The sequence below is a fragment of the Phyllostomus hastatus genome, unplaced genomic scaffold (genome assembly GCF_019186645.2).
Source record: "Phyllostomus hastatus isolate PE091 unplaced genomic scaffold, TTU_PhHast_1.1 phas_scaffold_501, whole genome shotgun sequence".
NCBI lineage: Eukaryota > Metazoa > Chordata > Mammalia > Chiroptera > Phyllostomidae > Phyllostomus > Phyllostomus hastatus.
This window is the reverse complement of record NW_025334033.1, coordinates 41,529,709-41,548,224: the sequence shown is the minus strand read 5'-3', so window position 1 is coordinate 41,548,224 and position 18,516 is coordinate 41,529,709. Positions and strand designations below refer to the sequence as shown.

At 39.2% G+C, this 18,516-nt stretch overlaps 1 protein-coding gene across 3 annotated transcripts in view; it reads right to left on the bottom strand.

The window, feature by feature from the left end:
- Nucleotides 1-18,516, bottom strand: part of SYT16 (synaptotagmin 16) — a 207,721-nt gene that overhangs the window by 110,647 nt on the left and 78,558 nt on the right. For 2 of the 3 annotated variants that reach the window (XM_045823835.1, XM_045823836.1), the window contains exon 2: nt 3,426-3,605. In XM_045823835.1, the coding sequence (XP_045679791.1) occupies nt 3,426-3,605 (180 nt within the window). Of the gene's footprint in view, nt 1-3,425; nt 3,606-18,516 lie in introns of those variants that run through there. The other variant, XM_045823834.1, reaches the window with a different exon arrangement.

Below are 18,516 nucleotides of genomic sequence, written 5' to 3'. Positions count from 1 at the left end.
GACACTCTGACTTCTAAATTTTGCCTTTGATACATAAAGAAAGCTTTTCAGAAAAAAAAAAGTTTATTCTCTCTTTCTCTCTCTCTCTCAAAGCTAGACTTGTTTAAAAACTATTACCTTACCATAGAACTTTTATTTTTAATAAATACTTTTATTTCAAAGTTGAACAATGACTTCTCTATTCCAAGTATCTACCCTTCCCCCAAAGCAGATACTGCCACTGAACAAGCAATTACCTTACATGAAGAAACCAAATAATGCAGGTGCATGGCAACAGTAAATGCTAAATCAATGCTAGCTACCAATTATTCTTATGTAAATATAATTATTACCTATGCTACTAGGAAGAAACAGTTTCTGTTTCTTTCTCTCCTTACCTAAATTTAGGCAGAATAATATGTATAAATTCTTTGAACTTTGAAAAATACATAGCTTACAGGAAGGTAAGGTATTTTTGTCAGGTAAATTACTTTGCTTAGTAGGTTCAAAAAATAAATTGCCACTCCTGCCTCTCTGATATCACCACACAAACAAAAAGAATTATTTTGTTCCTTAGAGCCTCACAAATATTAGATTATAGTGATTATATTTCTGATATTCAGTGATTTTTATCTATAAAATGGGCAACTTTATATGGTTCAACCTAAAAATAAGATAATCTAATTAATTTTTAAATTCTTTGTATTAGAACTTTTTCACTGACGGACCTAGAGAAGAAATTGCTGGGGTAACCCCAAGAATCAAACAGGGTTGCACAACAGGAATGGGGAGAAACCTAGTACAGACTCATCGATCTGCAAATGAAGACTTAAGGCCAGAGAGATGCAGTAAGTTTCCCAAAATATCACGGCCAATTACTGGCAAAATGAAGGTTTGCTGTCTGTGCTGTGCTTCCCACCGCATCGGTCTCCCTTCCCTACCTCTTTACAGGTGTCAAAATATGTTAAGAACATCATGACTTTACTTAGAAATCAGTGCTCAGGGATGATAATTAAGGCAAATATTAAAAACTTAGATAAAATCTGGGATAGAGCATGTTTTTCAAAGACTTTTGATCAAGGACAATTAAACTTTTAAAAGAAGGAATGTCAAAATAAAGGTGTTTGCTTAATTGGAGATTCTCCTGATTAAACCATTTTTAAAGCCCCCTTTATGGCCCTACTCTGAGTTTTGAGACATGGATGTTTTTTAGTGTTTCTTGAGCTAACAGCTTCTGGTTTGTGCTTTATTGTTATTGTTTCAACATTATCTTCAACCCTCAACTTATTTGCAAATGTAACTCATAATTGTCTCTAAAATACGGTAACATCAACTAAGACAAAAAGAAAATATCTTAAATAGCTCTAACCTTAGTTCTTTGCAGCCTTTATAGTTTTCAAAGGAGAAAACATCACCAACTTTAATCTCCCAATTTAAGTAATGAATACAACGTGTTTGCATGGACACCATGCCTAGAGGCCATTACTGTGACTGGTATAATATTTTGTTAATGCTGCACAGCTATTACAAACTTTGGGTAAAGTTCTATTAGGACTTTTGCCATAGGCACCATGCTAGTATCTATACAAAATTGATTCATTTAATCTATATTTCCCCTGTAAGGGCTGTACTAATAATCCCATTATGTGGATAAGGTAACTAAAATTTAGGAAAGTTCCATAATTTTCCAAGGTCCCCCAGCTAGTGACAGTCAGCTACTAAAAGGAGAAGAATTGAACTGCTATGAATCCTACCTCCATGGCACCTTGTGACCAAGCAGAAGTCTATGCATCCTGATAATTTATGTCCCAGATGGGACGATAGTGGCTAAACCATTTGTAAATCCCAGATTTCACATGACAAGCTCTATTTAAAATATTCCAGGTTGTTTTCAAAACATAAGGCCGCTGCAACAGCAGCAATGCCAAATCGATTGCCCTGTCTGCAACTTACACCCCTCCCACTATCAATTCCTATGGCAAATTTTAAATATGTCCACACACTCTTTGATAGTCTTCCCTTCAAATGTGGAGCCTACTTCTCCTTCCCTTGAGTGTAGGCTGTACTTGGTGAATGAGCAGAAGGCGGTAGAAGGGACCATGCCTGACTTTTCAGGCCAGCTCATAGAAGGAACCGTGGCTTCCTCCTGGCTCTCCTCTCTTGGATCACTCAGTCGCCGGGGAAGGCGGCTGCCATGTCATGACCACAATAAGCAGCCCTGCGGAGGGGACCACAGGGGCAGGAACTGAAGCTGCCGGCCCTCCTGGGAGTGAGTCCATCCCTTCCAGTCAAGCCAGCAGATGACTGCAGAAGAAATTCCAGCTGCAGCCTCAAGGAAAGCCACGGTCTAGAGCCACCCAACTAAGGTGATCCTAAATCCCTGAACTTCAGAAACTGTGAGATAGTGAATATTTGTTTTAAGCCTGCGAGTTTGGGAATAATCTGCTATGAAGCAATAGATAATTAATGCACATTTATGCCTAAATTATGTTTTTTCTTATAACAAAGCAAAAAATTGAACTATCCATGGCTACAAACACTACTGTGTCCATAAGCCAAACATTCTCTTTCGTCCAGGTTCACTTAGAACATATGCAGGATGTGAGACGACCAGAGGGTGTTCTCCTCAAGGCTTTGCCCCTGATGGAAAATATAATGTAAGAACACACATAGTAAGATTGTTCCTCCACCTGTTACATCATGTTCTGTACCCCATGAGAATCAGATCGATAAATAAATAAACATAAAGAGCAAAATTGTCACCCTTGAGATGCCAGCACTATCCCTGAACACCCAGCTTGTCATGTGCAATTATAAGCATCACCCTGTGATAACGTCCTGTATCACAAAGCTCTACACTTCAGCAGTTGAAGATAGAACATGTCCTTTAAGAGCAGGAAGCCAGTAATTTCTTTAAATATGTTATTTTCCCCCATCAGACTGAAGGCAGTTACAAAATGATATAGTAGGTGCAGTGAACTTAAAGAGTAAAAACCTCCCTTAGGAAAAGAGGCTGTTGCCATGTGAGTGAGGAGTGGCCCTGAGCACCGAAAAGCTCAGGATAGCTAACTGAAGTGTTTTGTCAACTCTGTTCCAACACAATGAGACCAAAACACATCAAACCTCTTGTCAATCACAAAACATTTTTCTTCCTTCAAGCTTTAGTCAAAGGGAAACTCAACACAGACATCTGAAAAGCTAAGAAGACAGGAAATGGTGGTCAGCTTTTTCCCATCTGCTCTTCAAACTCAAAAGAGAGCATTACTTTCATAAAGCTAATGTGTCCTTTAGTGATGCCCATTCATCATGCCTGCCATGGTGGCAGCGGCCAAACAGCTCATGTGTGATTTCTTAATGGAGCCCATCCTGGAAACAGTGACAGGCCTCCCCTGACCCACAGCCCGGCAAGTTGCCATGCTCAGGAGAATGCGAAGCATGAAGCTTACCCAGCCCTTCGCAAGTCCCAGTCTTGTCTTTAGAGTGCTTTCTTTTCCCTTGTTGCTCCAAGAATGGAGGGCCTCCTATCTTTTCGAAACACAGCTTCTTGTTGATGAACAGGAACAGGACAGCCAGAAGGACAATGAAGAGCCCAACTGCAGATAAGAAGCCAATGGCTTCAGGTGGGACTGGCAAGAGAACACAAAGGGAAAAACATTATCACAATTAAAGTGACCCAACGTTAGTTCTAACACATGATCAAATGTATTCAGAATCTTTATGTTTATTAATGAGAGTGGGAAATATTCCACAGGTCCTGACTGGCTGGCACCCCCAGGACTGTGTATAGGGGAAGGGAAAAGGGCGCTTGGCAGGGACATCCTGCTAGGCCGGTTCCTTATACCTTTGCACATGTGGTTTCTTCTACCTGGAACACAGCTCTTCTCACTCCTGTTCTCAGCCTAATATTCAACCTCAAGCACTCAAACTATAAAAGAGATATCCATCAAATGTATTGAGCTGGAAACGGTTGACCAGTGTCATAAAAGCAAGTCGCTTAATAATACAGCTGCCTAAAGCTTTAAAAATAATCACTTGGGACAAACTTTCAGACGTATACATCCATCAGTATTAGTGATTGAAACAAAAGTCATTTCCTGGATGCACGTTTGCAAATCCAGCCACGTAATATGACAATGATGATTACCACTGATAATGAGAAAGTTCCTAATCCATGCCATCCACATAAGAAATTAGAATTATATTTTGAATGCTAATATTTTAGAATTTTGGAAGATGAAATTCCATCTTCCTCCTTCTTCTTATCAAGAAATCCCGAGCTTTAAATAATGCTGATTAAGTGTTATCCAGTATTACTTAGAGTCCCAGCCATTGTGTTCGACTGAGAGGTATATAAAACAGGGAACCAGAACTAGTTTGGGATTGAGGAAAGACTCTTCTAAGGAAATTATATTTGAGCCAAGACAACATCCAGTAAAGAAATCCAGATATCAACTAGTGTAGAGAAATCGATTGCAGATCAGGTGTCAGTCAGAGTTATCCAAGGGAGTTGGGCATATGTGAAAGCTTATGAAAACGAATCTCCTAAAAGCAGCTTTAATCCTTGGGCAGATTTAATATTTGTATTAATAATATGAAGGAATAATATTCACCCTACCCTACCATCCTGATAAACAGAAAAAAGATGAATCAAACCAGTCCTGGCTCCATGAAAAGATAAAGAAAATGAGTAGTACTGCCTCACTAAACCTATCTAGTGGCAAGCCAATAAAAGCACAAACAGAACTAGCAGGTAAGATAATAGCTTTGTGGTCTGCAAAAAGATAATAGCGCCTGCTATCAAAGCCAACATATACCATGAAAAAAAACTATGCACATAACAAACTGTCCCCTCGCCCTTCAGGGGCAGCACAGATAGCGGTGCTCTCTGGCCATGAGTACGGCACTCACACTGTCTGGGAGAAAATTGTCTGCCACTACTTCTTATCTGTGGGGTCTTGGGGAAATTATTTAACCTCACTATGCTTCCGGTTCCTAAGCAATGAAAGGAGATAACAAATATAGCTACACCAAAGATTAAATGAGGTAACACAGGGAAAATAGTCTATGTGGCCCCTGGCACATAGAGAGTTCCCCAACAGGAGTAACCATCTCCCTCAGCATCACCATCATCATCTTTACAGAGCTGTTAACCTATCCAGTGGCAGTTAAATTCGATGGGCGTGCTGCTTACGCACATTCTGTGCTTTGGACCCATTTCCCTCCCTTTCACCAAAACAATTATCTCTGCCTTTTTGCCCCTCACTTCTGTATTTTCAGCTACTTTCCCTTGTAGATACACCAACCATCTTTTTCATCTGCATTAAAAATGTACCAAGTACCTCTATTCCTCTAAAAGCCCCTCCTGACCACCATGTGCTCCCCAACCACAGCCCTCTCTCCTTTCCCCTATACAACCAACCACCTCCAGAGTATTTCTGACACTCACCCCTGCCTTCTGACCTTCAAAGCCACAAGCATCCTTTACCCTGACTCCCACCAGTCTCCATATGCACCTTCAAATCCCTTCTCCATGTCGCAGCCAGAGGGATCCTTCTGAAATACTCACATAAGCCTGATTTGTTCAATTGCCCTCCTACAGACATCTGTACTGGACTGAATTGTGGTCCCCCAAAAGATATGCTCACCCTGAATCTCAGAATGTGACCTTATTCGAAATAAAGTTCTTTGCATATGCAATCAGGGTAGGATCTTAAGAAGAGATCCTCCTGGATTAGAGTGAGCCCTAAATTCAACGATAATCATCACCACAAGGGACTGAAAGGGAGAAGACACAGAAGAGAGCCACGTGAATGTATGGGCCAGAGACTGGAGTTACGAAGCCTGTAGCCGAGGAAGCCCAAGGGCTGCCAGGTGCCACCAGAATCTAGGAGACAAACATGAAACAGATTCTCCTTCAGAGATTCCAGAGGAACCAACACTGCTGACACCTTGATTTTGGACTTCTCACCTCGAAAACCGTGAGAAACTAAAGTTCTGTTGTTTAAAGCCATCAAGTCTGCGGTAGTTTGTCGTGGTACCCTTAGGAAATTAATACACTCTCCAATGGCTTTCCATTACCCATAGGAAAAACTTTGAATTCCTTTCCTTGGTTCAGAAGGTCTTCCATGACCCAGCTACTGATTCTAGCCTTTGTCACTGGTCACTCACCAACATCAAACCCTGCTGTCAGTGTATTCCTCTATTTCTGGTTCCCCAAACATAGCTCACATCCAGGCCTTTAAATAGGCTATTTCAACTCTGCAGGACGAATGCTCACCTCTCTTCTGGCTTCTAACTCTGATACTGAACTTCCTCTGAAAGCCTTTCTTGTTCCTCTTGACCAGGCTGGATGCTTGTGCTGTCTGTTCCCACACACTGAGCCCTTGACAGCTTTTCAAGAGTTTTCAAATGTTAAGTTTTAAACTTCATAAGAACAGGAACTATGCCTCAGTTACTCACTGTACTCTCAGCAGCTCACATAGGCTAGGCACTCAATAAATATTTGATGCTTGAATCAACATTGAACTCCTCTGTGTTACGACATGTCACATAGTGTACCTATCAATGAACATTTTTGGAAAGAAAAGATGTACCTCAGTGGGTCAGTAACACAAACACAGGATATGATTTATACAAAATCCAGTCTTAGAAAAAAGAGATTCATATCATTCATCAGCAGAAATATTTGTACCTAATAATTCTATTCATTATTGAATGCCAATTTTTATTTTTGAACAAAGTCTGTTTTGCCATTATAAAGTAACATGAGGCTCATCACATAAAATCTGCAAAATATAGTAAAAGATAAAGACAACCACTGTTAAGACCTTGCACACTTCCAGTCACTTTGACTTCTCAAGCTGGTGGAGAATACTAGGAATAAGTACACTTCTGGCTAAAGCAGAGAGAAAGCTTAAGTTTGGTTATTTCAACAGAGTTCATGTTCCTACCAGAATATGTCAAGTCCAGTTTTATCTTGTTCTATGTGTTCAGGAGTACTTAGTGGGAATTTTGAAAGAGTGTATAAAGGGCTGATAGCCAAATGCTTTGTTAAATGTAGGTTAGCTTACGTACTTTCTACAAGAGTAGGGCATCACAGAATAGCTAAGAAGTTGGCAGTGACCCCAGACTTGTAAGAATTGCTTAACCAGGATTGTACACAAACTGCCCTTTTTAAAAGGGACTTAAAATTCCAAACATAACCCAGCAATTCCACTTCTAGGTATTTCCCAGGAGACTTGAAAATATATATTCACACAAAAATGTGCACATGAACATTAATGATAGTGTTATTCATGACAGCCAGAAAGCAGAAATAACCCAAATGTCCATTAACTGAAAATGTATAAACAACCTGTGCTATATCCAAACAATGGGCCCTGGCTGGCATGGCTCAGGAGATTGAATGCAGGCCTGGGAACCAAAGAGTCACTGGTTTGAGTCCCAGTCAGGGCACAAACATGCCTGGGTGGTGGGCCAGGTCCCCAGGAGGGGGCATGCGAGAGGCAACCACCACTGATGTTTCTCTCACTCTCTTTCTCCATCCCTTCCCCTCTCTAAAAATAAATAAATAAAATATTTTTAAAAACAAACAATGAAATATTATTGTGCTGTAAAAAATGAGGTACTAATACATGCTGCAACATGGATGAACTTCAAAAACGTAATGCTAAGTGAAAGAAGCCAGTCACAAAAGCCCATATATCACATGATTCCAGTTCTATGAAATGTCCAGAATAGGCAAATCCATGGAGACAGAAAGTACATTTTGTTGTACCCAGGAGCTGGAGGGAGGGAGAAATGAAGAGTGACTACAAGTGGCTATCAGTTTTCTTTTTGAGGTAATGAAACTATTCTGGAATGGGAGAGTAATGATGGTAGTGCAGTCTTGTGAATATACTAAAACTAGTGAATTGCACACTTTAAGAGGGTGTGAATTCTATGGAATATAAATTTTCTCTCAAAAAGTGTTGAAGTTCTGAATACATCATTTTAGTAAAGATTGAACAGAAATTGTGAGATAATTTATAATTGTTTTCTTAGATTTGGTTTGAAAGTAATTTTCTTCCTGTTAAAACACTCTGTAACTTCATTATTCAATATTTAGAATTAAAGTTTAAGTGTAATAGGCTATGAGAACTATAGTCAGCACAGCTCTGTCATTGATATGCAACACTGAACAGAGCAAGGCCACAGCTCTATCAGGATAAGCCACAGAGGGTTTGATGCTGCATCTGAGTCTAAACAAAATTAGAGACTTTGGCAGGGACATTTCAAGTCATTTTGCATTCCATATATACAAATGCTTGAGTGAAGAACAAGCATCATATGTGTCATCTGCAATGGATGACAAGGGCACATATGTCAAGAAATGTAAGTGCCATCTGTAAGTGCCAGAGTAACTCATCTAATTAGTCCAGTAATTACTAAATTGGAAATCAGATGGCTGTGAAATCCAGTCACATAGTTCAGATTGAAAACTTCCACAAAGTTAACTATGTCCCTCATGTTCCACTGGAAAGCCCCATCTGTTGAATATCAAGCCATGGCTCAAGGAGAAGACAGAGCCAACACTGACACAAATAGAGAAGCCTCTGCATGTCATGCCATCACCAGATGTTTACAGATTTCATTCTACGGTTGGTTGAGAGGGGGGTTTTTTGTTTTTTTGTTTTTTAGATTTTATTTATTTATTTTTAGAGAGGGAAGGGAGGGAGATAGAGAGAGAGAGAGAAATATCAATGTGCGGTTGCTGGGGATCATGGCCTGCAACCCAGGCATGTACCCTGACTGGGAATCGAACCTGCGACACTTTGGTTTGGAGAGGTTTTTTTTTTAAAAAAAAGGCCGACCAATTGAAGCCATGTGATCCACAAAAACTAGAAATAAGATGAGTGGAAGTAGAAAATTTGTCTCATAAGGTGACAATTGGGGAATCAGAATTAAATATGCAGTAACAATAGAAATAATTAAAAGTAAAGTTACAATTTCGCAGGAATAAACTTTCTTAGCACCACTCTGAGGTGCCAAGAGAGTATCTCCTTAAAAACGTGAGGAAAGCTCCACAGTACACACTACCTTGAGATAAATCTAAAACCCACTCATACATCCTTACCATCTTTGAGTATCCATTAACCTCAAAGTCCCTTTTTCACTGATATAATTTTAACTGTATATATCCCTTGAAAAAGCAGCATGACTTTGAAATTGTTTCTATGAAGCTCTCAAGCATGGTCATGTAGCAGAAATTCCTGACTTGAACCTAAGCATGTTCGTCTTAGAATGCTAGGATTCATCTAATGCACAGCATAGTGATGATAGATAACAGTACTATATTATAAACTTCAAAGCTGCTAAGGGACTAGATCTTCATTGTTCCTACCACAAATAAAAGAAATGATAATTATGAGACATGATGTGTTAGCTAATGATAGAAAGATAATCTCATTGCAATACATAAGTGTATCAAATCAACTTGTTGTATACTTTAAACTCATGCAATGTTATATGTAAATTATACCTCAATAAAAATAGACTTAAAAAAGAATTCAGGATTGTGTGGGCATGTCTACATCCTCTTCCAGGGATTCATCCACCTGAGGATCTAAGAAGCTTCCCAGGAAGGACAGTGAACAAGGCCAGAGTAGAGGTGACCCGAATACAGCACAGATGTCTACAACTCAGGTTGACCCAAGCTCAGACTCCTTTGGTTGCAGGGCTAGGAGGTGACAATAAGAGCCAGTATTAAATAAGAACAGCTTTGGAGAATAAATGATGTTTGATGTTTGATGTTTTCAAAATCAATTTTGGCACAATAAAAGTTGAGGCCCTTGACCTATAGTTTATGCTCAAACTTTCTTTGATACCACCAAAAAGACCAAGAGGTAAAAAATGAGAAACTTTTAAGTATTGCATATCAGTGTACCAAGTCCACATACAGCTACTTCCATGCACAAATTCAAAACATATTACAGTTAGACGCACTTACTTATACCTGTAGCTATGTTTTCACAACCAACTACTAAAATTAAATGTCACTTAAAAATTAGTAGAGAACATGTTAAATTAAAGGCTTTAATTTTCATTTTTTCCTACAGTGATACTTCTGGAACTAAAAAATAAAAGAACAAAGCTTTTGATACTTAGCAGCCTATTATTTTGCCAATGTTATAAATTTAGGTTGTTAAGCATTACAATCTCAACAACCTTCATGGATAGTCAATCATTTTTCTAGAAAATTGTAGAACTATGAAATATAAAATATGTATTTAGTGTAAGAAAAATAGGTAGTTCTATTTTAAAGTTCTTCTTAGCAATAGCTAATAAGGATATGGCAACTACATATTCAAACAAATTCATTGGTAGGAAAAAACAGATTTTTCAAAAATAGGGAAAAAATGGCTTAATGAAACCTAAGTGAGATTTTAACATGTTCCAAAATAAAACATAGCAACATATGGAGTCACTAGCAACCAACCACTTCTCAAAATACTTGAGAACACAGCATTTGGGGGTATACAAAGGGTGCTATCTTTAATGTAGTAAATTATGTGTGTTGAAATGTGTGTCCATCTTCTGAGAAATAAGCTAACCTTGTCTGCTTTACATATTTAAAATATAAATTCTCCCTTAGCATTAACACAGGCATATGCACACACTTCCAGAACCCAAAAATTATTAGTAAGCTTGTTCTCCTTTCTCTGAATACTCAGACAGTTAGCTCAGAAGCAGAAATTAATGATGAAAATAGCTGAAATGCACCAAGAAGTCCATGGAGGGAATCTTTTGAAATTTTCTTCACTTGTCTGAGTTTCTCTGAATGCTTTAGTGATTATCTGCTGTCCCCAACCTCTCCACTTTCCTACATCTTCCCAGATGGGGAAGAAGATAGAAAAGAAGAAAATGGAATTAGATGATGTTGATGGTATATAAGCTTATAGTCAGCATTTTTGGATTGGTAAATTTTTAATTGCATGCTAAGTTGCTGAATTTAATTGAGTAATATATGGCCTTATATAATTTATGTGTCATTTGCCAAATAATGTAATATACTATTACATATAATTATGTTTGTACCATTATACATAAAATTAGGAACATATAATGATATATATGTTCCATATACAACTATATATGCTATTATATGTAATTGTATATACTATTATATGCAAAATTTAAAACATATGCCTAATAAAACCCCATTAGAGAATACATTTATATGATTTTGGTGGAATGGTTGTTGAATCAGTGTGACAATTTAGCTTTCAAGTAAAAAAAGAATATTTTTATAAATGAGGGAAATTGAGAAACAAATCTACTTCAGAAAGACAAAATATCTTAGAAGAAAGATATCTAATTTTCTTCAACTCCCCAAAACACAGGCATTTGGAGAGCATGTGGAATGAAATGCAATTTTGATTTGTTTATAACTTCTTTACTTTTCAACTCATGGAAGACTGCCTACACAGTGAGACTGAACTTTAACAGAATTGTTTTTGCCAATCCAATGCCCTCCAAAAAAAATGAAAACATTTTTCTTGCAATCTAAAACAATTAAATACTTTTAATGATTATTATAAAGATTCTTCAAATTTTAACTATTGACCCAAAAAGTAGTATGTAGAGATTTGTACTCAAGGACTAAGCAGCATATGGAACATCTAAAAATAGGAAAAAAGATTTGTACTTCCAGCCAGGATGGAGGCACAGGTAGATACTCTTTGCCTCTTCCCACAACCAAAACAAGGACAACAACAAATTTAAAAACAAAAAAAATAAACAGAACTACCTGAAAATAGAACTGTATGGAAGTCTGACAACCAAGGAGTTAAAGAAGAAATATTCATTCTGACTGGTAGGAGAGGTGGAGACAGACAGGCAGCTGGGGTGGTGAGGACACACAGCGAGGCAGTGGCTGGAGGACTAGGCAGGCAAGGCAGAGGCTGGCACACTGGGTGGTCCCACATTTGTGAATAAACCAGAAAGAACAACTGGGGAGTAAGACAGACCATGCAACCCAGAGTTCCAGAACAGGGGGAAAAAACCTCAAAACTTCTGGCTGTAAAAATCTGTAGGGGTACTGGTGATGGGAGGAATTCCCAACCTCACAGGAGAGGTTGCTGGAGAGACTCACAGGGTCCTAGAACATACACAAGCCCACCCACCTGGGAATCAGCACCAGGCCCAATTTGCTCATGGGTAGCTGAGAAAGTGACTGAAAGCCGGCTGAGAGCTAAGCAAGTGACATTGTTCCCTCTGGGACCCCTCTCTCACATACAGCACCACAATGCAGCAACATGGGTTGCCCTGCCCTGGCAAATACCTAAGGCTCAGCCCCTTACTACGTAACAGGTGCACCGAGACAAATAAATATGGCCCAAATGAAAGAACAGATCAAAGCTCCAAAAACAGAACTAAGCAATGAAGAGATAGCCAACCTATCATATGTAGAATTCAGAATACTGGTAATCAGAATGTTCACATAAATAGTTGAGTATGGTCACAAAATAGAAGAAAAAATGAAGGCTATGAAAAGTGAAATAAATAAAAATATACAAGTAACCAACAGTGAAGGAAAGAAAATCAGGACTCAAGTCAGTGATTTGGAACAGAAGGAAGAAATAAACATTCAACAGAAACAAAATGAAGAAACAAGAATTCAAAAATATGAGAAGAACCTTAGGAACCTCCAGGACAACTTTAAACATTCCAACCTCTGAACTGTAGGGGTGCCAGAAGGAGAAAAGGAAGAGTAAGAAATTGAAAACTTATTTAAAAACATAATGAAGGAGAACTTCCCCAATCTGGCAAAAGAAATCGACTTCCAGAAAGTCCAGGAAGCTCAGAGAGTCACAAAGAACTTGGACCCAAGGAAATACACACCATAAGTACATTACCCAAGATTATAGATAAGCAAAGAATCTTAAAAGTAGCAAGAGGAAAGGAGACAGTTACCTACAAAGGAGTTCCCATAAGACTCTCAGCTGATTTCTCAAAAGAAACCTTGTAGGTAAGGAAAGGCTGGAAAGAAGTATTCCAAGTCATGAAAGGCAAGGACCTACATCCAAGATTACTCTATCCAGCAAAGCTATCATTTAGAATGGGAGGGCAGATGAAGTGCTTCCCAGATAAGGTCAAGTTAAAGGAGTTCACTATCACCAAGCCCTTATTATATGAAATGTTAAAGGGGCTTATCTAAGAAAAGAAGATGATCAAAATATGAAGAGTAAAATGACAACAAACTCACAGCTATCAACAACTGAACCTAAAAAAACAAAAACAAAAAGAAACTAAGCAAACAACTAGAATAGGAACAGAACCACAGAAATGGAGATCACATGGAGGGTTATCAGTGAGGAGGGGGAGAATGGGGCAAAAGGTACAGGGAATAAGAAGCATAAATGGTAGGTACAAAATAGACATGAGGTAAATACAGGAAATAGAGAAGCCAAAGAACTTATATGTACAACCCATGGACATGAACTAAGGAAGGGGGAATGCTGGTAGAAGGTGGGGTGCAGGGAGGAGGGCTATAAAGAGGAGGAAAAAATGGGAAACTATAATAGCATAACCAATAAATTATATTTTAAAAAATAAAGTAAAAATAAAAATAAGAAAAAGATTCAAGGTCAGTTTATATTCCCAATTTTTCAGACAATATAAATGTTTCCTTGTATTCAGAAAGTTATCTGCTCACAGATATACAAATCAGCCCTGTTACTAAGAATTTGTTGAGAACTCTCAAAATCCACTGACATTTCAGCTAAAAGTGTATAGCCCTAACAATAAAGTCAATTCTCCAGTACTAGCATCCTTTTCTAACATTCAGACCACAGCACACTATTTAGGTAAGAGCAACTAAACAAAATGATCATTGCATTCAAATAAAATAGGCACCTTTTACCTATTCCAATTCCTTAGTAGATGCTAAGAAACTTCTCTGTAGTTAATTTCTGAATAAAAGCCCCTTCCAAAACAGATTGGATTCTATTCAATTCTTGGATTTCTCTACTAGAACTATTTACCAGTTCTTTTTAATTACAAAAAAAAAACATAAATTGTCTGTTTTACTGTCTGTGCTAATTTCATTTCATTATATTCTTGGAGTAAGCTATTATTTTCCCACTGGTTCCCATGGCATTCTTCATTATCAGCTGCTAATTGTCTAGCGTTCACAGAGGACTGTGAACCAAGTAGGCTGCTGTGTGGGCTGAAGTTCTAGGGGAAGCTGAACAGCGCTAGGATTCTGCATTGTTATTATTGTGACACATTAGAAAGTTTCCGCCCACTTACGTGCCCACATCACTCTGCTGCACAGCATCCATACCCAGAGGGGTTGTGCACTGAAGCAGGGGAAGCCATCTGCACTAGGCATTCCACTTGGTTATCATCAAATCACACCCATTAAGGGAAGAGTACACAGGGCCAAACTGTGGCAGCCGTGAAAGCGAGAGGTCTGGCTCCATCTGGCAGGCATGAGTATTGATCTTAAAACACAGCTGTGACAGGTCCATCTAAAAGGGTTCCTGTATTCCCCACCTTGAGCACAAGCACCTGACACAGCCCAGCTACTCCCCCAAACTTCTCATTTACCCTTCCAGAATCAAAGCCATGAGATTTTTTTTTGAATGACACAAAGAGGTTAGAGACTTTTAAGTAGATTTTGAGATGTACTGCTCCTTGAAATTATTCCCAAATGGAGACTTAGCTATCTGGAGCTAATTACATTTGACCTTATAAATTCAGAATGTGCCAAACAAAAGCTATTAGAAGAGCCAAAACAACAGGCAACATTTCACACATTTAGGTCAAGAGGGAGTTGTGAAAGTCTCTTAATTAGCAAAGCAAACAAGAGCTATAAAAGTGGAACTTTGAGGCACAGAAGGTGGTGCTTTTATTCTTGGTGCTTTTATTCTTTGTGCTTTGCAGGCACCATGTTGCAAAGACTTGTGAATTCCTGGCATTCTGAGTGCTGATCACTTTTCTCAGAAAAGTATGCCTCCTGAGACACCTGTGTGTCCACGGGGCACATCCTCTCAGGGTGCAGAGCTACCCTCACCAGATCAGAGTCATGGGCAGCTAATTTTTTTGCTTGGATTAGCCAGAATTACTCCAATGTGTAAACTATAAAAGAGGAAGGGTGATGTTAGAGGTGGAAAGAGGTAAGCTTCAGGCTGAGCCTCACTCGATGGTGCACCCTGCTGAGGCCACCACAGTCCCAATACTATCCCAGAGCTTTAAAAATATAAGATGAGAGTTACAGTTTACCTCAAGAAGCTCAGCCTCCTGAGGACTAGTTCACTCTAATTAAACCAGGCAGCGGTTAAAAGGCAGAGAGGCAGAGTAAATACAAAAGAGCCTTGGGCCCTGAGTTAGGAGGTTCAAGTCCAGCACTATGTGACCTAATTCTATAAACTAAGAGCATGTGAGGTCCTGAGGGGAGAACTGTCTTGACTGCATGACATCTATGTGCTTTTCTAACAATAAATAATACATGTGATAAATCAGGACACCAACTTTTATATTTATAATTATTGTTTCTGGCCCAGGAACTAGAACCTACCTTGTGTCTATAGAACTACAGTCAACCTTGTATCTCAGGGTGGCTTCACCTAAGATGGAATCATGGGTAAAAGGGTTGTTGCCTGGTGAGCAGTGAATAAGAGCAAGAGTAGCTGGGTCTTCTTGAGGCCTGCTACCACCCATCCACAGGGTAGAGGACTCCACTGTTTCCTCCAAGGACTGCCTCGCTCAGATCCCAGAATGCCGTTTAAAACCAGAACTCCCAAACTCAGGACAGCACTAGAATCCACACCACCCATCCTTATTCTTCATTTTTCTTTTCACGTGCCTGAGTCATAGCCAGAATCTTCTGATGTAGGGCTCTCTTTTTAGCACTTCAACCACTCTCTCAAACCTCCACTTCTCTGCTCACCTTTCAGAGATTTTACTTTTGAGTCCTATTCCCACTTTCACAATCATTCCTTTAGATACTTAATGTCTTCTTATGGCTTCAGTCATCACTGAGGCCACCAAGCATGTGTCTGTAAGCCAGAACTCTAAACTGACATACTTATCCCTACCAGGATGTCCTACAGGCATTCCCCCAACGATCCAGCCTAGGAGTTAATGCATTTTCCTCTCCCAAAGTCCTCGGGAGTCCCCCACGTCAGCGCCATCTGTCCTGGCGTGGCGCTTTACTCAGACCCTCACAGGCCGGGCTGCTACAAAAGCCGCTAAAGTCACGTTGTCTTCCATCTCCTAGCTCTTACTTATTTTAGATTTTGTTAAAAACCTAGCTCAGTTTTTTAACTATTTAATTTCTTAAAAATATAATTTGGGCCTCTGGTGGAGAGGACTTAGCTGGGCTAAGCTGCTTTAATACAACTGACAGAACAGCGACATTCACATAAAAAACTGCCATTTCCATCAGCTCTATGGGATGTCTGAACAGTAATATGCAAGATCCATCAATGGAAAGTATCATCTGCAAATACTCTGTTTTCAAACCAGTTTATATTTTATAGAGACCTAAGGAAAAGATACAACATTCATTAGGCAAGTACTATCTGAGAAAACAAATCTTTTGGGCTAGACTATCCTAGAACATAAGCAAATTAAACTAACATTTTTCAGGATAAATTAAAACATCTCATGGCTTTGAGTGGGTAGCTCCATTGGTTAGAGCATCATCCTAATATGCCACGGTTGTGGGTTTGATCCCCAGTCAGGGCACATACAAGAATCAACCAATAAATACATCAATAACTGGGACAACAAATCAGTGTTTCTCTCTCTCTCTCATCAATAAATAAAAATATAGATATTAAAACATCTCAAGACATTCTCTCCTATTTTTCTAGTTTCAACTACTATCCCAAGTTTAAGAAAGCACTCACTAAAATATCAATTCAAAACCAAAAATGTTCTGTCCATATCTTTGATATGAGCACACCCATCTAAACTCCTACAGAGATCCGCTTCTACCGAGATGTGAGTAGAAAAACAGAATGAGAATTTCTCTCGGCTTATCTAACACGTCTCCCAGCTGCACCTTCATCATTTAAACCTAGTGGAGCCCCACTTTGATGACATCACTGACATCTCCACTGAAAAGAATAAGGATTGAGTAGAGCCTGTTCTCCTGCATGGGACACCAACCTGAGATTATTTCTCCAATAATTCAACTGTTTACTGACTAGAGTTTATTCCTAACTCCACGAAGTTTAATAAAAATTTTCAAGGGAGGTTTTATAGATTTAAAATGTATTCCACAAAAAACAAGACTTGAAGAAGGGAATATAAGAATCAATCCTTGTAAAATAAGAAAAATTTTAAAGGAGGTTGAGTGACTTAACAAGAAGCCCTCCAACAACTTGGTCTAAAAGCATTTCTTTATCAACAAGGCATTATTGACAGCAATGCTTTTACCTTATTATTAATAGTTCTAAAATAAAAATGAGACAAATATCTGAAACGTATACTTTATATAACACACTCTGTCAAATTGCAGGATGGTAGTATGCTCTGCCAACTTCTTGAGCACCTTTAATATTGATAAACAAATTCGTTTGACTGATGAGTAATGTTTCCAAAGAAGCCTTGCCTGGCAAAAGCAAAGAACCTCTTCTTCCCTTGGACGAATTTCACCTGGCTCCAGATATTTTCTGGAATGTCTGTTGACCTGTCTTTGGACACCAACTTTAAGATAAATATTTCAATCGTCCACAAACTGGAAATGAAAGATCTGCCCACACTTCACTGCAGCAGAGGCATGACCGTTTGCTGTGGGGACAGGAGCACATCTACAGGCTTGGTAATGGTGTCCAATCATCTAGGGAATGGATGGAGACTGGGAAGGGGGCGCTAAAGTTAGTGACAGGGCTGGCTAAGGTTAAAGAAAAGGGAGGTTCTGTTTGACTCTGTAGGGGGAAGCCACAGGCTGGAGCAACAGAGGATAGAGCAAAAGGTGTCAGGCAGAAGGCTCTATCTCATGGAGAATGGGGGCATCCTGGAGAAAGGGAGGATAAAGGGTTTCTCACAACATCACTAAGGACTGCAAAAAGAACCCCAAATTGCAGGGAAGGAGTGGAGGATTAAAAATGCATGTTTTAGCCCTAGCTGGTATGGCTCAGTTGGTTGGGCATCATCCCATAAACTGAAAGCTCACGGGTTCGATTCTCTGTCAGGGCACAAGTCTGAGTTGTAGGTTCGGTCCCTGGCCCTGGCACATACAAGAGACAACCAATGGATGTTTCTCTCTCACATGAATGTTTCTCTCCCTCTCTCTCCCTCCCTTCCCCTCTCTCTAAAATTATTAAGCATGTCCTCAGGCAAGGATTTTTTTTAAAAGATTGTATATCAAAGATTAAAAAACTGTTGCCCCTTCCTAAGGCGAAGAATAACCTGAAGCACCAGGACATCAGTGATTTATGGATGAGCTGGTGCCTTGAGGTGGAGCTGTGAATGTCAGAGCTCTTGGCAGTCCTGTGATATGAAATGTCTCACTAAGGGATCCCCAGGGGCCAGTTAGTGACT